We start from the raw sequence: 25,200 nt of genomic DNA on the forward strand, positions 1-25,200 counted from the left end.
AATTTAGTTTCTATCATAATGAGTAGCTTTAAGCCCGAAAGTTTTACAACTGATTCGAATTTGAGCCAAATCGGACTTTGCATGCGCAAACGGGAGCAAATTTAGACTTTTGAAAATTGCAAAAATTCTGATGGAATTTTGCGGCTTCGCCGCACGGAAACCGATGTTGACGCTGACATGCTAGCAACAACAACCCATGCCTACGGCATGGGTTGCTAGGACACAGGAGTCTGTGCAAGGTCGCGGTGCTGCCACGAAGTTGCGCGCTTCGTGCGCAACTTCGTGAAGACAGTCTGCAACGGAAGCAATAGGCCCTACGCCCTGTAGGGGCTCGGGCCTAATAATAATTTTAGCAAAAACAATATATCCGATAACATTATAAACACATATTATACGTTTTTTGAAAGCTCTCGACTTTCCCCACGTCACCGTGGGGTCAATGGCGAATGACGAGCGCTAACGCGCTCGTCATTCGCCATGACGTTGGGGTCCGCCATTGACCTCCCATTGACTTCCATTCATTTTAGCAGTTATAAGTATGGCCCATGCCTGCGGCATGGGGGCTTGGATAGGGCTCGATGCCAGGAGTGTGTTTGGGGACATGAGCGCTTCGCGCTGCGTCAGCGTCAACATTGAGTCAATGGGCTTCGCCCATTGACTCAATGTTGACGCTGACAAGCGAGCAAGAACAAATATGCATGTCCCATGCCTACAGCATGGGTTGCTGGGATACAGGAGTCTGTGCAGGGGGGGACGACTCCTGCTATTCACTCCTGTTGACGCATGTCAGCGTCAACATCGAGTCAATGGGCTTCCCCCATTGACTCGATGTTGACGCTGACATGCTAGCAACAACAAATATGCAAACCCATGCCTACGGCATGGGTTGCTAGGACACAGGAGTCTGTGCAAGGTCGCGGTGCTGCCACGAAGTTGCGCGCGAAGCGCGCAACTTCGTGAAGACAGTCTGCAACGGAAGCAATAGGCCCTACGCCCTGTAGGGGCTCGGGCCTAAAAAAACTTATTACAAGGATGAACACAGAGTTAAGTAAAATTAAATTATGGATGGATTCCAATAAGTTATCCCTAAATTTAAAAAAGACAAAAGCTATGTTTTTGGTCATTATAAAAGAAATTCAGAACTTTAAATACTTGTTGATGTGGTTAAAATTGAGTGGGTTTCTAATATTACATTTTTAGGTATAATGATTGTATGTGATGTGTGGTTTCCATCTTTTCATCGATCTAAGGTCTCAAAAAGTGTTGCTGTAATCAACAAAGGGAAATACATTCTTAATCAAAGGCTCTGTACACACTGTACTGCTCACTCACACTTCCATATCTCACATATTGTATTGAAAATTGGGACAAATACCAAACGTTACTTCTTCCCCTTTTCAAATTGCAAAAACGTGCACACGGTTGGTTACCTGGACCATACACACAATCTGTTTTTCAAATCAAAAGTATTAACATTTTTTGATCTGGTAAAATTCTACACTGCTTTGCTTTTGTATAAAGAAATTAAATTAAAATTAAATATCCAAAACTGTTCAGCTCACAGGACGTACACTGTGATTTAAGGGGAAGGGGTAAATTTAAAACAAAATCAGTGAGAACCACCAGGACAAGAGTGTGTGTGTGGGGGGGGGTGTGTGCGTGTGTTTGTGTGGGAGTGGGTGTGGATGTGGGGGTGTGTGTGTGAGTGGGGGTGTGGGGGTGTGTGAGTGGGGGTGTGGGGGTGTGTGTGTGTGTGTGTGTGTGTGTGTGTCTTCTTAAACCTGTAAATATTTACAGGTTTAAAAAGGAATTATAAAGAATTTTTGCTTTCGTTGTATAAGGGTGATCTGGGTGATCTTAAAAAAATTAAATTAAATGTTTATAGACATATGTGCATTTAATGTGTAGATAAATATGTACATAATGTGTACATGTGTGTGTGTATATATATATATATATATATATATATATATATATATATATATATATATATACACACACACATATATATACAGATGTAATGTGTAATTTATTTTGCTATATGCAAATATTTGTTAAGCTCCAGGATCAATGTACAAAAGTAACCACATCATTTCTGAAACTATGATCAGGGTTAGGGGTTAATTTAAGTTTTTCTTCTTTCTCCTTTTCGAGATGTGTTTTTCTTTTGTTTACAATGTAAATGTAGTAAACATGATTATTCTTTTTTCATGGCACAAACTCGAAATAAGACCAATCAACAAACCAGAACTAAACCAGGTCTAAACCAGGACTAAACCAGGTCTAAACCAGGACTAAAGACAAACTCCATGATCTGTTCACTATTAAAACCCGTTATGCCGGTTTAGTCCAATACAGAGACTTAAAACTGTTCTGTTTAATAGTTCTTCCTCCTGTCTCCTTATTTGTTGTGTTATTTCACTTTATGGACAAAAGGCCACAACAAAGACGAGGACATTTTCTACACAGTCAAATCATGTGTAAAGTGTTTCCTTCTGCTGAAAGACGATAGTATCATGGACACTTCTCCAGTGTTGAAATCCTCTGGAGGAACCTGATCAGGAGAGACAGCGGGTTGTACTGGTGTAGACAAAGCTTTGGTGAGAATGTTTATGACACAGGATCATGATGTAGAGTGAAAAAGGTCAGACCTAGTGTCAAGATTTTGTCTTTTGGACTAACATGGACGGGTCTACAGATGATGTCACACCTGCAGGAGACAGGTGCAACTCACACTTGTGATCAGGCCCAGGCAAAAGAAGCTGATCATGAATTTAGTTTAGAAAATGGTGAGATTTAATGTATTTTAGATGTGGGAGCTTTTCTTTATTGTATAAGCTCCTTTCTACCTACACATTTTAAGGATACTATAAACTAAACATGTTGAATCAGGGATAACAGCCTGAACTGAAATCCACCCCCTTTTAAATATATTTAGAAAGAATTTATTTGTCCCCCTCATATTAAAATGTTTGTATTTTTTACTAAAACAAGGTTGATGTAGTACTCATGGTGATCACAAGAGGGCAGCACGTGTCTATATGATACTTTACTCTCCAATGTGAATCTTCTTTTCCTCATGTTTCATTCATGAACAGCATAAAACTTGGAATTTTCTGCTTTTAATATACAGATTAACACAACTATCTGTCATAAACCATTTGACTCTTTGTTCATTTAAAAAAGCATTTTAAAGAAACATTTGTGTGGATTTAACAATGACTTGGACATTAAAAAAAAGATAAAAATGTAGATGAAACATTTTGATGTTAATTTGATACAAGACACAGATTAAACAGACTTTCTCCATTTAGGAACAACGTTTATAACCTGGAAATAAACCAGAACTAACTCAAGTCTAAACCAGGACTAAACCAGGACTAAACCAGGACTAAACCAGGTCTAAACCAGAACTAAACCAGGACTAAACCAGGACTAAACCAGATCTAAACCAGGACTAAACCAGGTCTAAACCAGGACTAAACCAGGACTAAACCAGGACTAAATCAGGTCTAAACCAGGACTAAACCAGGTCTAAACCAGGACTAAATCAGGTCTAAACCAGGACTAAACCAGGTCTAAACCAGGACTAAACCAGGACTAAACCAGGACTAAACCAGGACTAAATCAGGTCTAAACCAGGACTAAACCAGGTCTAAACCAGGACTAAACCAGGTCTAAACCAGGACTAAACCAGGTCTAAACCAGGACTAAACCAGGACTAAACCAGGACTAAACCAGAACTAAACCAGAACTAAACCAGGACTAAATCAGGTGTAAACCAGGTATAAACCAGGACTAAACCAGGACTAACTCGGGTCTAAACCAGGACTAAACCAGGACTAAAAACAGGACTATAACCAGGACTAAACCAGAACTAAACCAGGACTAAACCAGGTGCAAACCAGGACTAAACCAGGACTAAACCAGGACTAAACCAGGACTGAACCAGGTCTAAACAAGGACTAAACCAGGACTAACTCGGGTCTAAACCAGGACTAAACCAGGACTAAACCAGGACTAACTCAGGTCTAAACTAGGACTAAACCAGGACTAAACCAGGACTAAACCAGAACTAAACCAGGTGTAAACCAGGTATAAACCAGGTCTAAACCGGGACTAAACGATGTCTAAACCAAGACTAAGCCCACGTTTAAAACCAGGACTAAACCAGGACTAAACCAGGTCTAAACCAGGACTAAACCAGAACCTGACCTGATTTGCTCCTCATCATAAATGTGACTTTCTGATTGGTTAAATGTGTGTGTATAATATGGCACATTATGGCGTGCCTTGGCCCCGCCCTTTTCTGATGCTGTTAGTCTAAATAAACACATGTGACCAGCGCATGGACGCAGCATGATGTCACTTTACCACACGTTTGTCTGGGGCCTTGACTTTGGCTCACACAGTTCAGCAGCTTTAGTCTGCAGCAGTCACTTAGTCGACTGTTGTCTAGAAGAGAAGCTTTGCCTTTGCTGGACGAGTGAACGAGCGACCGACCAACCACAAACAGGCCCGCCTCTTTATGCAGAATGAGTGAGTTTGACGCTAATGTGGGCTCTGTGTGTATATTATACCAATCACATTTATTCAACACACATAACGTGATCATGTGAGTCTCAAAGCGTTGTGTTCAAAGTCTTCATCTGGAGATTGTTCTAGAGCAGAGGCGTCAAACTCATTTTTAACGAGGGCCACATCAGCAAAATGGCCGCCGTCAAGGGCCAGATGTGACTGTGGCAGGATAAATGTCACGAAATGGAAACAAATGTCATGTAAAATAAACGTAACTACTTTTAAACTTGTTAAATTACTGTTTCTGTGTTTATTACTTATTCAAGTTGCAAATATTACGTGTCTGTGTAACTCCGGGTGACTGTGTATTTCCTGATAAACTCACATTTTTAAACGTGTGTATCTGGTCAGAACCTTCAGCTCTGCTTCAAAAACAGACTTTTTTAGTCTTTTAATAATTGGACACTTTGTTGTTTTTCTTGCAGATGAACTTTTTCATACTTAGCTCCGTGTTCTGTGTCTAAATGTCGACGTAGATTGGACCGACTCCGCCTCATAACACAAAAAACATACAGATTTTCTCCTTAAAGCACAAACTTGTATTCACCTTTAGCGTCTTTCTTGAAACTTTCTTCCACGCCCACAATTTTCCTCTTCCTGAACAATTTGGGCTGATTATTTGCAAATATTTCTCAGTGTCACTTGTTGGGAAAATCTCATTAGTTTATTGTCGACGCAAACATTAAATCAGCACAGACTTGTTTTAAAATGACAGTCAAGCCTTAATTTATCTTCTCGCGGGCCACATAAAATGACGTGGCGGGCCGCATTTTGCCCCCGGGCCTTGAGTTTGACATATGTGTTCTAGAGCGTGTTTAGGGGCCGAGTGCGGCGCCACTACATCACACTTTATAACATTACATAATACATAAATGTGATCACACTTTAGCCTCTGGAACACATTCAAACGCACCAGAAAACAGGAAACACGTCTTTAATGTTCAAAAGTTTATGATGTGAAGAACAGACACATTTAGGCAGATGACAACAGTTATATGCATCATTGATTATTGATCGATTCTTTTGATTTCGACCATATGCAGAGCTCAAAGAAACGTCCACATGTTTCAGTTTACAGAGTATATAGGGATTATAACATATATTCACTGGAAAGGGAGTGAGAAGAAGTAAAAATACTGATTTAATCTCACCCCGTTCAGTATTTTCAACTCCATGTAGACGTCATCCTGACATTTAAACACAAACCTTTGTTTTACTTTTGAATAATTATACAGATACTACCTTATTCTCTTAACGACTGTTACTTACAACATATAAAACAGATACACATGTAAGTGAAATAACACAACATTTACATCAACACACACACACACACTCAAGGTAAAACAACACAACAGTACAATAGATTCAGGGCTTTATAATCTGCACAATATTTGATTTGCTTCATCACTGAGATATAACTTTTATTCTGTTTGTGTCACTTCCAGGTTAGTTTCAATCAATAATCATCCCTAAAAATGAGTTTAAAGTTTAAAGTCCTCATTATAACAGTGTGTCGTGTCTGTACAACGTGATGTAATTAGCAAAGAAAGAGTCAAACATAAATCGCATTTGTGCAGAAAAGTCTTAAAGGCATATGCTCCTTTAAACTCTGTGAAGGATATTTTAGCACTTATTTAACACGAACTGCAGCTTCTACTCATTGCTGGCAGAAACAACATGGCTGCTACGTCAACTGTTTACGGGAAAGGCTCATTCAGTTCATTCAGACAGTGGAGCAGGTTGATGCTCCTCTCTGCAGACACATCCTCACTCAGCTTCTTCTTGATGTACTCAGCTGTTTTCTGATTGGTTTGGGAGCTACTTCCTGTCTGTGTCATCAGACCTTGTAGTAGGCTCTGATTGGTCGACAGTGAAAGACCCAGGAGGAAGCGAAGGAGCAGGTCCAGATGTCCATTTGGACTCTGTAAGGCCTGGTCCACAGCAGAGTGATAGAACTTGAGTGAATCACTGTAAATGATGTTATACTTTAAAAAGGAGATTACAGACTTTTTCTCCACAAGTAAATTCATCCCAGTGTTGATGAAGGTCTGATGGACGTGAAGAGCAGCCAGAAACTCCTGCACACTCAGATGGATGAAGCAGTAGACCTTGTCCTGGTACAGGCCCGACTCCTCTCTAAAGACCTGTGTGAACACTCCAGAGTACACTGAGGCCTCTGCAGCGTCCAGTCCACACTCACTCAGGTCACTCTCGTAGAAGATCAGGTTTCCTTTCTGCAGCTGCTCAAAGGCCAGTTTTCCCAGAGACTTCACCATCTTCCTGGTCTTTGGACTCCAGTGTGGGTCTGTCTCAGATCCTTCTTCATACTTGATGTTCTTGACTTTGGCCTGAACCACCAGGAAGTGGATGTACATCTGAGTCAGGGTCTTGGGCAGCTCTCCTCTCTCTCTGCTTTTCAACAAATACTCCAGGACTGTGGCAGTGATCCAGCAGAAGATTGGCATGTAGCACATGATGTGGAGGCTTCTGGACGTCTTGATGTGGGAGATGATTGTGTCGGCCTCGTCTCTGAACCTCTTCCTGAAGTACTGCTCCTTCTGTGGGTCGGTGAACCCTCTGACCTCTGTCACCATGGAGACGCACTCAGCAGGGATCTGATTGGCCGCTGCAGGTCGTGTGGTTATCCAGAGGTGAGCGGAGGGAAGCAGGCTCCCCCTGATGAGGTTTACCAGCAGCACGTGCAGTGAGGCGGACTCTGTGGGGTCGGTCAGGGCCTTGGTTTTGGTGAAGTCCAGAGGAAGTCTGCACTCGTCCAGACCGTCAAAGATGAAGAGCACCTGGAGGTCTTCAAAGCTGCAGAGTTCTGTTTGTGTTTGACTAAAGAAGTGATGAACAAGTGTCACCAAGCTGAAGCTTCTCTCCTTCAGCACATTGAGTGCTCTGAAAGTGAACGGGAACAGCAGCTGTATGTCCTGGTTGGCTTTGCCTTCAGCCCAGTCCAGACTGAACTTCTGAGTGAGCACTGTTTTCCCGATGCCAGCCACTCCCTTTGTCAGCACTGTTCTGATTGGTCCATGTGTGTGAGCTGGGCCTTTAAACATGTCTTCACATGTGATGGGTGTCTCTGCTGGGCCTGGTTTCCTGGAGGCTCTTTCCATGTGTCTGACCTCATGTTCCTGGTTGACCTCTGAAGACCCTCCCTCTGTGATGTAGAGCTCTGTGTAGATCTGATTCAGAAGGGTGGGGTTTCCTGCTTTAGTGATGCCCTCAAACACACACTCAAACTTCTGCTGCAGGTTAGACTTCAGTTTATGCTGATAAACTCCAGAATAACTCCCTGAATGAAGACAACAGATACAGGCCTGAGTCTCAGAGAATATAAAACGACTGTGAGCACCTTGTTAAATGTGTTAAATGGTCCTACTGCTCCACAGACGCTCAGCCAACTCCTTCTGCTTCATCCTCCTCAGGAAGTTCAGTGTGATCTTCAGAACAGCCTCACTGCTGCTCCTCTGCTCTTCATCCTCCTCTGGCTCTAAGCATTCTGGGTAATCTGTACTCAGAACCTTGTGGAGCTTCTTCAGCTCCTTCTGGACAAAAGTGAAGATGTCCTCCTCCAGAAGCTGAACAGACACATTATAAACAACACAAATGCAGTCAGTGTCAGATCTGTGTGGAACAAGTTCTCATTCATCTGAACATTTACAAACTTTAGTGACAGACCTTAAATATGGAGTCCAGCTGTGTCTGATGGTGCTGACCACTGGAGACCTCTGGACCCTGCTGCTCCACTCTGTGAGAGAGACTCATCAAACACTTATGTTCATTTCAATTGTTTTATTCAGTGGAAACTCACGGTTCTGTGGAAAACTTAGGTGGACGGTCCATAGACCAGTCACTCCTGAGGGACTCACAGATGGGACCAGGTTCAGATGGAGGATGTTTCTGGTGGATCCTGAGACACAGAAGAAAACACACTTCAGTCACACTGACTCTTCTTAACACTTGTGTTCACCTCACTGCAGAATCATCACATACAATGTCTTCTGGTTCTGTCTGTGGTTCAATTTTCACACAAACAACTGTAGACACTGTTATTATAAAGTTCTCATTCTACACTGTTTATCATGGTGTTACCAGGACTGTACTGTAGGGGTCACTGCAGTCACATTCTGTCATTGTTTTATTACGTCTGGTCTAAAAGCAGGACACTTGTTTTATGAATGAAATGTTAGTAACTTATATGTGATAATGTTTGGTGATATGGTCATGTTTCCATCTACTTTTAGATTCTGTAAACTGTTACATCAACCTGCCCAGGGACGACAGGTGGAAATGATCATTTTCTGCTCTAACCTGGTACAATGCATCTTTCCTTTTGGTCAGTGTTTAGTGACACTGTCCCTGTATGAATAAAAAACATCCCATACAGAGCAGCACAGTAAAGCCCTCTCTACTCCAAAACACAGGACTTCTGCCAGTGTGGGCCCTGGACAACTAAGACACATCCACACATTCAAAAATAAAACTATTACAAGAAAAGACCAGAGAAAGTCAAGCATTTCAAACTGTTCACATCCAGACAAACATGAGCAATGCAGCAAGAACAAGTCTCTCCATGGACCAGCACCAAAGAACATCTGACATGAGCCACATGAACCATCTCACATGAGGAGGACCTCAGGGACCCAACTCCTGATGGAGTCATTCTGTAGGCCTGGTTTAGTCCTGGTTTAGTCCTGGTTTAGTCCTGGTTTAGTCCTGGTTTAGTCCTGGTCTAGTTCCTTCCTGAAGATGTGAGACAGGCCTCTGCTCTGACAGTGTTTAAATCCAGGCTCAAACGGTTCTGTTTATCTGTGCATATGACTGAGAGGTTTTATTCAGCTCTACACTTTTATTATGATTATTTATGTTTTGTTTGTTTTGTGAGTTTAATGTCTTTCTTATTCTGTAAAGCTCTTTGAATGACTTTGTGTGTGAATTGTGTTATAATAAACTTGTCTATTTGTCTGGGCCATGACAGTTTTATCTGAATTATTAAAGTTTGTTGTTTTTTTCCTTTTACTGAAAGAAGTTTGTCGACTGTTGTCTCTTTTCAGACTCCATTTTAATTCCAGTTTCAAATCAAAAGTGTCTCTGTTGGAGAAACACAGTGGTTAAAGTCATGTGACTTGAGCAGGTCCAGCGGGTGATGGGCCTGGACTAGGATCTCATAGAAGGACTTTTGTAGGACAAAGACATAAGTGTGTTGCATTTCCTGCTGCTGAGACGAGCATGAAGTTCCTCCTCACAGTCACAGAGGTCATCTGCAGCTCTTACACTTATGTTGAGTTTAATAAAAAACAAGTCATCCATATCATTCTAAAAAGGCTGTGAACATAAAGTCCTGACATTATGAGGTGAGTCTGACTTACTCTGGACCATGTTCTCTTTTAAATGTTATCCATCCTCCTTTAGAGCGATCACTCTTGAATGAGACGCCTCTGGCCTCAGGAGCAGGTCTGTGGACACAGATGGAGCAGTGGCTTTAGTCTGAGCTCTGACATGGAGAACAGTGGTGGAGTGTTAGTGATCCTCTCTTACCTGTGAGCTTTTATAGAGGGAGGGGCTCCGTCCTCTCTGGTCTCTCTCTGATCCATGCTCAGTCCAGGTTCATGTGATCTCAGACCCTCAGGAGGAGGCGACGCATGAAGCCACTGCCAAAAGTCCACTCTAAAGTCAAACATGTGTAAACATGTAAATACAGACGATATTTTCTATGGCTCAAGAAAACCTCACAACTAGATTTAGCAGAAACAAAGAGAAATAAAAAGAACACTTAAAATGTAATGAAATATTCAATAATTAGAAATGAAAAAGACACAGAATGAATCAAATCACACGAGCAAAATCAAGAGAAAGTCTCATTTTAGTTTAATCCACAACACAAAAGTCCAAATCACTGCCTGAAGACGAAATAAAAGTCATTTAAAACCACTGAAAAACACAATTATGTTTATTGTCACGGTCCCCATCTTTAGATGAATTACCGTGTGTTATCTTCTTACTTTGTGCAGGTGGAGCTGGAAGATGCACTCCTGGTGCGTGCGTCAAGGGCCCGACGCACTGCACCTTTAAAAGCTCGTGCACGTCAGAAGCTCGGGCTGGCTCACCCTGCTCCCAGCCGGTCACCTGCGCGTCTCCTAATTCCTTTTCGTTACCTTATTTGGCAATTCGTTTAGATTAATAAACACCTTATTTAATTGAATATCTGGTTTTGTGTATTTTCCGTCATGGCTTGGAGCCGGGTTATGACACTATTCATAACAAGATCTATAACTATGGGGTCATTTGACTTTAAGTTGAGGGCGAAGTCACTAAAACTGTCACAGGTTTGGCCCTTTCTCATTTTCACTGCAGAGGCCGCATGTTTGAGTGACAGAGTGCGCATGCGCCTGACAGAAGCCTGTGACAGAGTGCGCATGCGTCTGACAGAAGCCTGTGACAGAGTGCGCATGCGCCTGACAAGCCTGTGACGGAGTGCGGAGTAAGTCAGACTCGCCTCATTATTATTTCTTTTTCCTTCAACGTGAAATAAGTCCTCAACACAAACAACAGACAAACACAGATGTAGAGGCTGAATCGACAGTCATGGACAACACAGACGTGTCTGGACAGATCCTCTGCAAAAGTTTATCCTTTTACGTATCAGGTGATTTCCAAGGAACCATCGTCTGATTTTAAGTTAGTTTTGTGTCAAAATGTGGAACTGATGATGTTTTTAGCTCAGATTTGGCAGTTTTACGCTGATATTACATTGTACAAATGTTAAAATTACAAATTCTGTAATAAAGAATAAATTTAAACAGACAATAAACAGGAAATAAACGAACAAACTAAATCAAACCAGGACTAAACCAGGACTAAACCAGGACTAAAACAGGACTAAACCAGGACTAAACCAGGACTAAACCAGCATTGAATAAAATCAAAATAGTGAAACCTGAGCGGATCCGAAGAGTCCAAAGTGTCTCAGGTAAAAGTGGTCTTGGGTCTGTTGTTCATCCTGCAGTGGTTCAGACCTGCTTTTCTATTGGCCTCAGTCCAGGTGGGCGGGGCTTGACTTGGCTGAGTGACAGGAGAAAGAACCTGAGCTCTGTGTCTGTGTAGACCTCATTTAGTCTGACACACCTGAAATGAACCAGGACACAAATATGGAGGAGAGGACTAAACCAGGACTAAACCAGGACTAAACCAGGACTAAACCAGGTCTAAACTAGGACAAAACCAGGACTAAACCAGGACTAAAGTACAGAACTAAACCAGAACTAAACCACGACTGAACCCAGCATTGAATAGAATCAAAGTATTGAAACCTGAGCGAGTCCAAAGAGTCCAAAGTGTCTCAGAGAAAAGTGCGCAGTGGAAATTATCTGTGGGTGTTGTTCTTCCTGTTGTGGCTCAGAGCTGCTCCTCTATTGGCTCAGTCCAGGTGGGCGGGGCTTGACTTGGCTGAGTGACAGGAGGCTGCCCCTGAGCTCTGTGTCTGTGTAGACCTCATTTAGTCTGACACACCTGAAATGAACCAGTAGGACATAAATATGGAGGAGAGGACTAAACCAGGACTAAACCAGGACTAAACCAGGACTGAACTAGTACTAAACCAGGACTAAACAATTATGTCAACAGAATTAACAGATCTGTTATCTGTTCCAATAACAGATTGGAATCATTTTTAGATAAATATGAAATAATCAGTGAGAGTCAGTCTGGGTTTAGACTTATGGACACTGTCGAGGAGATAACCAATGCACTAGAAAACAAAAAGTATGTTGTGAGGGTTTTCACTGATCTCAGTACTACTCCAAAAACTTAAACTGTGTGGCATAAGGGGCAATGCACTAAACTGGATTGAAAGTTATCTGACTGAAAGACAACAGTTTGTGAAAATAAATGGATACACGTCCAGATTTATGAGTTCTAATTGTGAGGTGCCACAAGGCTCAATTTTGGGACCTAAATTATTTGATTTGTATATAAATGACATATTTAAAACATCTAACATATTGAAAATAATTTTATTTGCAGATGACATCAATATATTTTTCTCCAGTGACAATTATAAAAAACTTATTACAAGGATGAACACAGAGTTAAGTAAAATTAAATTATGGATGGATTCCAATAAGTTATCCCTAAATTTAAAAAAGACAAAAGCTATGTTTTTTTGGTCATTATAAAAGAAATTCAGAACTTTAAATACTTGTTGATGTGGTTAAAATTGAGTGGGTTTCTAATATTACATTTTTAGGTATAATGATTGTATGTGATGTGTGGTTTCCAGCTTTTCATCGATCTAAGGTCTCAAAAAGTGTTGCTGTAATCAACAAAGGGAAATACATTCTTAATCAAAGGCTCTGTACACACTGTACTGCTCACTCACACTTCCATATCTCACATATTGTATTGAAAATTGGGACAAATACCAAACGTTACTTCTTCCCCTTTTCAAATTGCAAAAACGTGCACATGGTTGGTTACCTGGACCATACACACAATCTGTTTTTCAAATCAAAAGTATTAACATTTTTTGATCTGGTAAAATTCTACACTGCTTTGCTTTTGTATAAAGAAATTAAATTAAAATTAAAATATCCAAAACTGTTCAGCTCACAGGACGTACACTGTGATTTAAGGGGAAGGGGTAAATTTAAAACAAAATCAGTGAGAACCACCAGGAAAGGAGTGTGTGTGTGTGTGTGTGGGGGGGGGGGGGGGGGGGGCTGTGTGGGGGTGTGTGTGTGTGTGTGGGTGGGGGTGTGTGGGGGTGTGTGGGTGTGTGTGTGATGCAGTGCCCAAATATTTACAGGTTTAAAAAGGAATTATAAAGAATTTTTGCTTTCGTTGTATAAGGGTGATCTGGGTGATCTTAAAAAAATTAAATTAAATGTTTATAGACGTATGTGCATTTAATGTGTAGATAAATATGTACATAATGTGTATATGTGTGTACATGTGTATGTATGTATATATATATATATATATATATATATATATATATATATATATATATATATATATATATATATATATATATATACCCTTAGGGATAGGGTGAGGAGCTCGGTCACACGGGAGGAGCTCGGAGTAGAGCCGCTGCTCCTACACGTTGAGAGGAACCAGCTGAGGTGGCTCGGGCATCTGCTCAGGATGCCTCCTGGATGCCCCGGGGAAGACCCAGGACACGCTGGAGGGACTGTGTCTCTCTGGCCTGGGAACGCCTTGGGGTCCCACCGGAGGAGCTGGAGGACGTGTCTGGGGTGAGGGAAGTCTGGGAGTCCCTGCTTAGACTGCTGCCCCCGCGACCCCGCCCCGGATAAGCGGAAGAAAATGGATGGATGGATGGATTGGCTCAGGTTAGCTGGGCCTTCAGATGACGTCATACATACAGGAGATGAGTTTATACTTGTGATCAGGCTCAAACTTGGAATTTTTGGAATTCAATCAAAATGACCCTTTTTAATGTACAGACTAAAACTAACAACTGTCTGTCATTATTCTGTATTGGTCATTTAAAACAGCATTTTTAGAAACATTTTGTGGGTTCAGTATTTTATATATATAATATATTGGTAATCAAAAAATATAAAAATATATTAAACATTTTATATTAATTTCATACAAGATAATGTTGTGGAATTTCTAATAGAAAAAACCTTAAAGATGTAAAATCCACAGAGACGTTGTCTTGAATCAAAGAGCTGTGTCCTGAGTGTCGTCTCACCCTCAGCTCACAAATGTAAACACATACAGAGTATTTATACCATCAAAACAATAGTATCAGTTTAGTCTAATCAAAGTGGCTGGAGGACGCCAGACGCACGATCAGAGATACACTCAGAGATAACAACAGATGGTATTATGAAGGTTAGGCCGAAAAGATCCATAACAATAGAAATAAAGATTTATGCTAAAAAAGACATGACAATACAGATTAAACCGGTTATCTAATTATTTATTTATATCTACAAAACACTTTGCTCATTTGTATTAATGTGACATAATATTATCCATTATATATATTTTTTTATTTCTTGCACTTTTATAATTACGTGTGTGTATTTTACCACAGCCCTGAACGCACCGCTCAGTGATGCTCTTAGTGTTTTTATATAAAACTAAACTTTATTTAATTTATCAAAGTGTGAGAACGAAGCAGTGAAATGGTGAGGGAGCAGTTCAGAGACAGATGTGGCCAAAAAGGTGTAAGTATAAATGCTAACTGTAAGAAATATGTAGAGCGTAGCTTGGAGCAGGGCTGTCCAAATGTGCGGGGAAAGGAGCCTGAGACATAAGCTCATCTATAACTTCATCCTCAGACCCAGAACAATGAGAAAATAGCAGGGGCGTTAAGGCTGAATAGGGCAGTCTCAGCTGAAACCAGAAACAAAAGCCCTTTACAGTTTCAGAGTGGTTAGCTCCTCCCCTCAGATAGAATTAAAGGGAGCGTCCACCAGTAATCTGACCAGAACTGAAGAAGCAGCTTGGACGAGCAGCAAAATGTCTTCAGTCCTGCAACATTTTGTCCAGTTGACAGATTTAAACTTCGTCTTTTGCCACAACCAAGAATGTTTTCTCACACGAATATGTCAAACCAAACAAACAGCATTTTTTTAAACAAAGGTTTGAATCTCTTTAAACCTGTCTCAGATCTGCTGCCATCTTCTGGTCAAATATATGTTTATTTTCCACAGCGCTGACGGGTCACACATAATTATTCTTTTATTCCCGAGGCTGCGGGCCAGTGGAAATGTGTACACGGGCCGCAAATGGACCCCGGGCCTGACTTTGGGTATGAAAATGTACTCTAAGCCCACACTTAGAGTAAAGCTACTTTTAATATGCATAATCAAACGTAGACAAGTGACAGTTGAGTGCTCCAGTCATTTGGAGATAACGCAGAAGTTGCATCAGCTTTAACACAAGATAAACAACTCTCATATTAGGAAACATGTTCCTCCTTCAAGGCACGTGTTTAAAAATGTGAGATAAACGTGACCTGTGAGTGGGAGGGGACAACGGCCTGTGTGCAGATATGCAAACAGGCAGGGCAGGTTTATTTGTATATACACACTTGCCTTGTCTATAGCACAATTCGCACACAAAGTAACTCAAAGAGCTTTACAGAATAAGAAGGACATTAAAGTCACAAAAATGAAAACATAAATAATCACAAATAATCATCAGAAACAGAAGAGGCAGAATAAAAACCTCTCAGTCGTCTGCACAGATAAACAGAACAGTTTTGAGTCTGGATTTAAACATTGTCAAAGTAGAGTCTGTCTCACATCTTCAGGAAGAATGTTCCAAGTTTTAGCTGCATAAAATTTAAACGCTGATTCTCCATGTTTAGTCCTGACTCTGGGCACCAGCAGGAGGCCGGTCCCTGAAGTCCTCAGAGTGTGAGATGGTTCATGTGGCTCTAACATTTCAGAGATGAACTTTGGACCGAGGCCATGGAGAGACTTATACACAAGAAGAGCTGCTTTAAAGTCTATTCTTTGAGCTACAGGAGCCACAGACCTGAGCACAGGACACATGTGTGAAGTACTTCCTGGTTCTAGTCCTGACCCGAGCAGCAGTGTTCTGGATGTTCTGGATGTTCTGGATGTTCTGGATGTTCTGTTCTGTGGCTCGTTTGGAGAGTCCAGTGATCAGGACGTTACAGTTGTCTGAACTACTGGACACAAATGCAGGATAAGTCTCTCTGAGTCTGATTTTGACAGTTTACCTTTGATTTTTGACGTGTTTTTAGATGATAAAAAGCTGCAGATGTTATTGATTTGATGTGGCTGTTAAAGTTCAAGTCTGAGTCCATTATTACCCCTAGATTTCTCACCTAATTTGAAGGTTTTAGAGAAAGAGACTGGAGGTGACACTTTCTCTATGTTTCTGTGGACAAAGATGATGACTTGAGTCTTGTCTGAGTTTAGCAGAAGAAAGTTGTTTTTCCTCCACACACTGATCTGTTGATGCAGTGACTGAATCCACTGGTCCAGATTCACCTGCTGCAGTGAGACATAGATCTGACTCGTCTGCAGAGTTGTGGTAAGACACATTATTGTTGTGTATTAGCTGGCCTAACGGCAGCATGTAGAGATTGAACAACAGGGGCCCCAGGATTGACCCCTGGGGCACCCCACAGGTCAGGGACATTTTATCTGAGACACATTTTCCAATTTCAACAAAGTACTCCCTGTTTTCTAGACAGGACTTGAACCAGTTTAGTGCCGTACCACAGATGCCCTCCCAGTCCTCTAGCCAGGTCAGGTCTAAAATCTGATTGGAAAACATCAAAGGAGTTGTTCATTTGGAGGAAGTTAATAAGCTGTTGGTAAACAACTTTTTCGAGGACTTTGCCTAAAAACGGCAGATTTGAGATCGGTCGATAATTGTTCAATATTGTGGCATCAAGACTGCTCTTCTTTAGGAGAGACTTGATAACCGCAGTTTTCAAAGCTCTTGGGAATGTTCCAGATTGAAGTGACATATTAACTATGAGAGTGAGTGGTGACAGCAAACTGAGCACAGACTTTAGAAATTTAGTGGGTAACACATGGAGGCAGCTGTAGATGAACTCAGACTGGAGACGATCTCTGGGACAGTTTTGTCAGTTACAGGTGCAGAGTGAGTCAGCTCTAAGTGTCTCGGTGGTGCTGGGTTGTTATTTCTGTTGTGGAATTTATGGCATTTTTAATGCCCTGAACCTTGTCATTAAAGAAAAATAAACAGGCCCCCACAGTCTCTATATTTAAGACCAGGCTTAAAACCTTCCTCTTCGGTATAGACCAGGTTACATAGTGAGGGAGTTAGGGACATTAAAACCCGGGATAAGACAGGCTGCAGTAGGAGTAACTAGCTGGGGGAAGTATGGCAACCTGAGCACTATCCTCTGCTTTGTCCTATTTTCTCATCAGCAATGCTATTCACATGTTGTCCCCTGTCCCACTCCCCCTGTGGAGTGTATCTCTTTCAGATGCCCCGATGACAGCTGGACCCTCTCCTCCTCCCCGCCTGGCCCTCCTCCTCGCCTGGCTCTCCTCCTCGCCTGGCTCTCCTCCTCGCCTGGCTCTCCTCCTCCTCACCTGGCTCTCCTCCTCCTCACCTGGCTCTCCTCCTCCTCGCCCGGCTCTCCTCCTCCTCGCCCGGCTCTCCTCCTCCCCGCCCGGCTCTCCTCCTCCTCGCCTGGCTCTCCTCCTCCTCGCCCGGCTCTCCTCCTCCTCACCCGGCTCTCCTCCTCCCCGCCTGGCTCTCCTCCTCCTCGCCCGGCTCTCCTCCTCCTCGTCTGGTCTTCCTCCTCCTCGTCTGGCCGATTTTTCTTGTTTTGTCTGATTTTTCCTGTTGTTTTGTTTTTGTGTGTATATCTCGGTGGCTGAGTGGCTCATGTCTCACAGCAGAGGGTTTGGTTGGATCCCTGGGTCGCCCAGGCCTTTCTGTGTGGAGTTTTTCATGTTTCTCCTCGTGTCTTGATGGGTTTCCTCCGGGTACTCCGGTTTCCCCCATCAACCAAAACATGAACGCCCTTCGAGACAACTGTTGTTGCAATTTTGGGCGTTACAAAAATAAATGAATTGAATTAAAGAATACTGCAAACTCATTGCACTTAAATGTGGAAATTAGTTCTAACGGCAGTGGAGCTGGGGGGTTTGTTAATCTGTTTACCGTTGCAAACAGGACACGAGAGTTTTTATTACAACTTACAATGATGTCAGAAAAATACCTTTGCCTTGTTCTACATATTCTGTGGTTGTACATGTGCATCTTTTCTCTGTAAATCTCATAATGAACCTGGACCTTTGACTTGCTCCATTCCCGCTCGGCCCTCCTCCCTTTTCTGTGCCCTGACCGAGTCATCATTCCTCTGTAATGGGAATTTAAATATTGTGTCATTATTTTACCTTGTAGAAATCACATGATCTCGTAACTAAAACTAATTTGGTTTGGTCGTCAAAGACAGTGTTAGAAAAACCTTTCATGTCAACCCTTTTGTTCTCTCTTGGTGGCTAGACTTGTTAAGATGTGTTGTAATGCAAGTGAAAGTAGATGCAACCAGACCATACAGTCGGCCTTCAATCCCTCCCTATTGACCCCCTGAGGGGACCCAGCTCACGAATATGTCCAGGAGCCAGTCTGATCACACCTCAGCAGAAATACCACACTCTCTCCCCTGAAGTGTTCCACATCTAGTATTGTTTCTACTCCACATGCTACTTCACACCTTGTATTGTCTCTACTCCAAATGTTACCTCCTGAGGGGAACCGGCTCCAGGAGCTGGTCTGACCACCCCTCAATGGGAGTGTCACATGCTTACTTTGAAATGTATGTCCTCTGGTCATCTCAACCTATATAAACTGGGTGCTTTCCAGCATTCGGGGTCTGACATAAGGGGGAGATGCTGTCGGACCTATTTCTTGCAAGAAATAAACTCTTGTCTATGCTTCAACATTCACCAGAGCCTGTAAAAGGAGTCTTATTTCCACGACACCTCCATGGCGCTTTCTGCTTATCTTTAACCATTTTAACCTTCATCGGGGCAATGGTGTCCAGAACATTCAAAACACTCAAAGTCACAGAGTTCAACAAATCATCAACATCAGAACATGAGGCATTTTCAAAGTGAATCATTTCCATGAACAGTGCACCTGTTTTATCATTTATGTGTCTCCTTCGAACAACTGCAGGACCAGCCGCTGGTCTGGGAATAACAGACAGGTCAAAGAAGACACAGAAATGATCAGACAGAGCAACGTCCACCACACTGACATTTGAAATATTGAGTCCTTTTGTGATGAGCAGGTCCAGAGTGTGTCTGTGGTGGGTGGGCTCGCTGACACGCTGAGTGAACAGGCATGTTCCCTTTGAATATCAAAAGGCAAATATAACGTTATAGGTGATTTATTTTTTACCCAATTGTAGCTTCTAAAAAACTTTAACAAAATAAACCTTGTTAAAACAGAGACAGAGGAAAAAATGTGATATTTACATTCATAGTCTATAAACCAGAGAACACTGATGAGTTGTACATAAAGTGGGATATTGTAGTTTAATGGTTCTGTATTTGGACCAGGTTTAATTTGATCTGTGGCTAAACCACTTTAATACCAGTAGAGGGCGCTGTTTACCTTCTATGCCGTGCCAGTTCATTTCATCTTTCATCCATCCATTTTCTTCTGCTTATCCGGGGCCGGGTCGCGGGGGCAGCAGTCTAAGCAGGGACTCCCAGACTTCTCTCACCCCAGACACGTCCTCCAGCTCCTCCGGTGGGACCCCAAGGCGTTCCCAGGCCAGCCGAGAGACATAGTCCCTCCAGCGTGTCCTGGGTCTTCTCCGGGGCCTCCTCCCGGTGGGACATGCCCAGAACACCTCCCTAGGGAGGCGTCCAGGAGGTATCCTGAGCAGATGCCCGAGCCACCTCAGCTGGTTCCTCTCGACATGTAGGAGCAGCGGCTCTACTCCGAGCTCCTCCCGTGTGACCGAGCTCCTCACCCTATCCCTAAGGGTGCGCCCGGCCACTCTGCGGAGGAAGCCCATTTCAGCCGCTTGTATCCGCGATCTTGTCCTTTCGGTCATGACCCAGAGCTCATGACCATAGGTGAGGGTAGGAACGTAGATTGAGGTAAATCGAGAGCTTCGCCTTTGGGCTCAGCTCCTTCTTCACCACAACGGACCGATACAGCGACCACATCACTGCAGACGCTGCACCGATCCGCCTGTCAATCTCCCGCTCCATCCTTCCCTCACTCGTGAACAAGACCCCGAGATACTTGAACTCCTCCACTTGGGGCAGAGACTCTCCACCCGGAGAGAGCAAACCACCTTTTTCCGGTCGAGAACCATGGCCTCGGATTTGGAGGAGCTGATTCTCATCCCAGCCGCTTCACACTCGGCTGCAAACCGCCCCAGTGCTGCAGGTCCTGGCTCGATGAAGCATCAGGACAACATCATCTGCAAACAGCAGAGATGAAATCCTGTGGTTCCCAAACCAGGCCCCCTCCAGCCCCTGAACCAGACCCCAGAAAATGGATGGATGGATCAACCACCTTTCCTTTTCACTTCAAGCTTCTAGAAAAGGCCCTAAATCGATGCATTGTAAATATTATAATAAAAGATTCCCAACCTTTAAGCATCGTTAAGGACGAGGGATTCAGGGAGAAGCTGCAGACCCTTGAGCATCAAACGCAACACCAACCAGGAAGTACTGTACGTGTCAGAAACTGCACTTAACACTTTGAATCATTATTATTATCGTTTGAATTTTTTTTTTTTTTTTCTGTTTTACGGGCTCTAAAGTAAATGGTATCTAAAAGACATGAAGCAGAAACCCTGAACATAAAAGTAAAATGACACTAAAATGTGCACCACTTTGCTGGGAGTGAAATACTTTCCCCAGAGAATATTGCTGAGGTCGGTTTATTGAAAATATTCAGTAAGGTGTGTGTCGGTGTCATGTAAGGACTTGTTATTTATGTATTTTTTTAGGTCACATAACATCTGATTGACAGCTGGGCCAAAAGTTGCACGTTTTGTGACTGACGCTGGTGCAAAAATGACAGCAACAGCGAGACTATTAAAAATCGGGCATGGTCTCTGCATCGCACACACTTTAAATTTGATAGTTAAAAAAATCTTGCGATCAAATGTCAGACTTAACTGATATCCGAAAGAAAACCAAAAAAAAGTCACCTATTTTCATTCCAGCACTGTCGCCAAGGAAAAGCTGTGTCAAGCGCAACAGCAAATGGAACGAGCACTTTTGAAGCTCATAAATGAAGTATCAACACGCTGGAGCAGTACTTTTCAAATATTATCAAGAGTAGCGAGCCAAAAAGAGCCTGTTTGGGCGAGTCTGGCATCCTTAAAAACACAGACGCCTGCACTTAGTCATGAGGACGTCACTGCAGAAGTCCTGGTTGTTGCTTTTAATTCTTTTACTGTGGAGATTTCAGAGGAGAAGTGAGTGGAAGCAAAACAATACAAATGATGAAAATGCTTCACCGTACAGTCCAAAAATGTGCCCCGTCTTTGCAAACATCGGAATAAAACTGTGTCAGGAACTGGACAGAAGAGTCATGGAAACCTTAAACTTCCTTAAACCTTAAAATCTTCTGGACATCGCTCTCTGGCACCGTCTTGGACCCACGATACAAAGCGAACAAGATAAAAGAAGCAGTGAAGCGACTAAACTCTGACTGTGCTGCAGAGATGAGGATTTCTGGGCCAACGCCACAGAAGATCAACCCGGCCCCTCGTCTCATTTGCATCTTCTAGTTCAGGTATGTATTTATTTAATCAAAATGTATTAGTTGATATTTCGGATTTACATTTTATGCAATCGTGTCATGTTTCGTAGACGTGGAGGTGTCTCAGAGCAGAAGAAGCGCAAGTTTTACGGCTGATGCTGTAATAGAAGTTCAAAGATTCCTGTCAGGAGCAAACACTCCCAGAACCGAAGACCCACGGGAATATTGGAATTCTCAAAAAAAAAAAAAAAAAAAAAAGACCAACCCACACTTATTCAAACTGTCCCAAAAATAAATTTCTTGTGAACAAATTTTCTCTAAAGCCCCCTGGGGAAAAAAAAGAAGCAAAAAAAAGCAAGCGCAGTGTGTAAAATGTTCACAAACTCATGACACACACAATTTATCATTAATTATCACAACAATATTCACTCTAATTTCACACACAGATTATTGAACACAGGCCCAATTGTTATGTTCACATGGAAAAAGTAATATTCTGCACTTAATTATACAAACTCATTACATTATGTTTTTGTGGTGTAGCTGCAGTACACTCTTTAAACCACTAGATGGAACCCACACACAGCGATACACCCGCAGCTCCCTGTCCACTGTCTGACCCTAACCCCCTGACCTCTGACCTCTAACTCACCCGCAGCTCCCTGTCCACAGCTGGATCTTTACATATTTATTCATTTTAGCGCGACCCGGAAAAAAACTCAAGATCCAACTGAACAGGAAGTAGTGATAATCAATAAAACAAACAAAAAAAACAAAAAAAAGAGACGACATTATCAATAAAATGTATTTATTCTTATTTTCAGACTTTGTACATTCTTTGTTCAGTAAGAGCATTAAAACATCGACATTTGCAAACACCAGTAAACAATATTTCTTTGATTCTCTCAAACGATTTAATGTAAACAGACAAAACCAGGATCAGAACCGGAAAACTGTGGATCATTCTGAGGCGGGAAAGTCACTCACGAAGCGCTGGTCTCAAAATAAAAGGGTCAATTAAAAGAGAATGGTATAAATATGTAAACCGTAACCTGGTCTCCACGCAGCCCTTGGGTAAAACTTAAATGTGGGTTCATTCTTCCTCCATGAGCGCCCAGGCCTCCTCCGCTCTCATGTAAAACTGATTGGCTAAACGTCCTTTCATGGCGGCCATAGCAGCTTCTGCCGCTTCAGTGAACAGGTCACCTGCAAGAGAAGAAGAGAAGAAGAGAAGAAGACATGAGAACAAGAGAAGAAGAAGAACAAGAACCAGGACTAGACCAGGACTAAAGCAGGATTAGACCAAGACTAGACGGGACTAAACCAGGACTAGACCAGGACTAGAACAGGTCACCTACAAGAGAAGAACAAGAGAAGAAGAGGTGAGAACCGGGACTAGACCAGGACTAACGCAGGACTGAACCTGGTCTAACCCAGATCTACGCAACCAGGGACAAAGCTGGTCTAGAGCAGGACTAAACCCGGACTAAACTAGTACTAAACTAGGACTAAACCAGGACTAAACCAGGTCTATGAAACCAGGCTTAAAGCTGGTCTAGACCAGGACTAAACCAGGACTAAAACACCTCTGATCGATTCTTGCAAATAAGAAATCAGAAGCAAGACTTAGGACTAACCCAGGTCTACGAAACAGGACTAAACCAGAACTAAACCAGGTCTAAACCCAGGTCTATGAAACAGGACTAAACCAGAACTAAACCAGGTCTAAACCCAGGTCTACGAAACAGGACTAAACCAGAACTAAACCAGGTCTAAACCCAGGTCTACGAAACAGGACTAAACCAGAACTAAACCAGGTCTAAACCCGCGTTAGGTGAACCTGGTTTAGTCCTGATTTATTGTGGGTTAATAATTCCCTGATAAACGCAGAGGTTGGTGGTTCTATCTCGACTTCACTCACAGAAACATTTCATCGACAGGTGAGTGAGTGAAGTGTATTGCCCAAGTGCAGCTGAGCGGATTAGAACCACCGACCTCAGACTGAGCCCAAAACAAAGCACAAATGTAACTGAAATGAAAGAATATATAAACATTTAGCCTCGATTTAACCTCAACACTGTCTGCATCTAAGGAGGAGTGACTTTGGAGCGATACAAACAGTTTAAATGAATCGTTTAAGGCAGATCAGGTCCAGCTCCTTTGTCCTCCATCAGACTCGTACCTGCTCTCTCTGACTCCAGACTCGTACCTGCTCTCTCTGACTCCAGACTCGTACCTGCTCTCTCTGACTCCAGACTCGTACCTGCTCTCTCTGACTCCAGACTCGTACCTGCTTTCTGCGGGTCGGCCTTCAGCCCGTGGCCTCCGTCCTGGAACATCTCAGCCTCTCGGGACAGGAGCAGGTACCGAGGCTCGTCCTGCGTCCCGTCAAACTCTCCGCCCTCGTCGAAGTCCATCATGTTCAGAGCCGTGTCGTACCAGTGCACCGCCTCCTCCCAGTCCTGCTTTCTGTAAGAGAAAACACGAGGAGTCCAACACACAACCTCCTGGTGAGAGGGAGCGGACGGCCTGACCGCTGTGGCACACACCTGTCCACGGGGAGGTTGTATCCGGTGTCGAAGGCTCGGGCCACTGTGATCATACAGCTCCGGTCTCCCGCCTCAGCCGCCTGGAGCAGATACCGGAAACCCCTGGATCTGTTCCCCGCACTGTCCTGGAGAAACACGGCACAGTGAAAGTACGCACAAATACAGGGACCAAGGGAGTAACGCAGTACTTTTACTTCTGTGCGCGTAATAAAACACATGCACTGATGTTTACCTCCATCTGCATGTCGGGCAGGATGTGGTGGGGCAGTTGCATGTAGGCCAGTCCCAGGGCGATGATGGCCTCCAGCTCTCCGCACAGTGCTGCCCTCTCCAGGTGGAACAGGGCAGCGTCCTGGTCCCACGGCTCGTCCTTCTCGCAGAAGCGTCCGGCCTCGTGGTACCGCACCATCGCCAAGTGAACCTGACCCACGGGAAAAAGCAGTATTACGGAATATGTCGCACGACCGGCAACCTCTCTACATTTTATACACACAGAAGAAGAAGAAGACAAAGACATGAGGCAATTGTGTAGGAAAGGAAAAAGTTAGAGTGCTCTCTGCTGCCACACTCCATTGAGGTCAGTTCAGTGGTCAGTCGGTGTAACTGCAAGTAAATTTCCTCTGGTTGGTTTTCTTATTGTCTTATTTCTTATTATTTTCATGTCCTGAGAAGAATAAAATACTTAATTAATTCGCGCATCAGAGGGTTAAATAAATACTTTTGAGGTTTTGGGTGAAAACTCCACACAGAAACGTGACATTTCTTTAGTGTCATTATTTTAAAAGTCCCAAAATAGACACAAAATGGACCTTTGTGAGGTTTAAGTCGT

The 25,200-nt window shown here is 42.9% G+C and overlaps 3 protein-coding genes across 12 annotated transcripts in view; 1 reads left to right on the plus strand and 2 right to left on the minus strand.

Moving 5' to 3' along the window:
* The window catches only part of LOC129456146 (NLR family CARD domain-containing protein 3-like), a 217,679-nt gene that overhangs the window by 82,731 nt on the left and 109,748 nt on the right, over nt 1-25,200 (plus strand). The window lies entirely within an intron of this gene.
* On the minus strand, nt 5,381-11,979 carry LOC129457183 (protein NLRC3-like). 4 transcript variants are annotated; one of them, XM_055229732.1, is made up of 8 exons: nt 11,898-11,979; nt 11,525-11,649; nt 10,126-10,254; nt 9,957-10,043; nt 8,399-8,497; nt 8,266-8,335; nt 7,967-8,165; nt 5,381-7,879 (listed from the first exon to the last, which is right to left on the minus strand). In XM_055229732.1, exons 3-8 carry the CDS (start codon nt 10,179-10,181, stop codon nt 6,279-6,281), a joined length of 2,112 nt encoding a protein of 703 aa, XP_055085707.1. In that variant the 5' UTR covers nt 10,182-10,254; nt 11,525-11,649; nt 11,898-11,979; the 3' UTR covers nt 5,381-6,278. The 4 variants fall into 4 exon arrangements, with proteins under 4 accessions (XP_055085707.1, XP_055085708.1, XP_055085710.1 ...); XM_055229733.1 differs by having other exon boundaries at nt 11,525-11,712; XM_055229735.1 differs by lacking the exon at nt 11,898-11,979 and having other exon boundaries at nt 10,590-11,577.
* The window catches only part of eef2k (eukaryotic elongation factor 2 kinase), a 46,083-nt gene continuing 43,496 nt past the window's right edge, over nt 22,614-25,200 (minus strand). For all 7 annotated transcript variants that reach the window (XM_033984346.2, XM_055229729.1, XM_033984345.2 and 4 more), the window contains 4 exons: nt 24,604-24,792; nt 24,372-24,496; nt 24,113-24,291; nt 22,614-23,028 (listed from right to left, as the gene is read on the minus strand). In XM_033984346.2, coding sequence (XP_033840237.1) covers nt 22,916-23,028; nt 24,113-24,291; nt 24,372-24,496; nt 24,604-24,792 — 606 coding nt within the window. In that variant the 3' untranslated portion in view covers nt 22,614-22,915. The remainder of the gene's footprint in view (nt 23,029-24,112; nt 24,292-24,371; nt 24,497-24,603; nt 24,793-25,200) is intronic.

This window comes from Periophthalmus magnuspinnatus, chromosome 19, assembly GCF_009829125.3.
Source record: "Periophthalmus magnuspinnatus isolate fPerMag1 chromosome 19, fPerMag1.2.pri, whole genome shotgun sequence".
In the NCBI taxonomy this organism is placed as follows: Eukaryota; Metazoa; Chordata; class Actinopteri; order Gobiiformes; family Gobiidae; genus Periophthalmus; species Periophthalmus magnuspinnatus.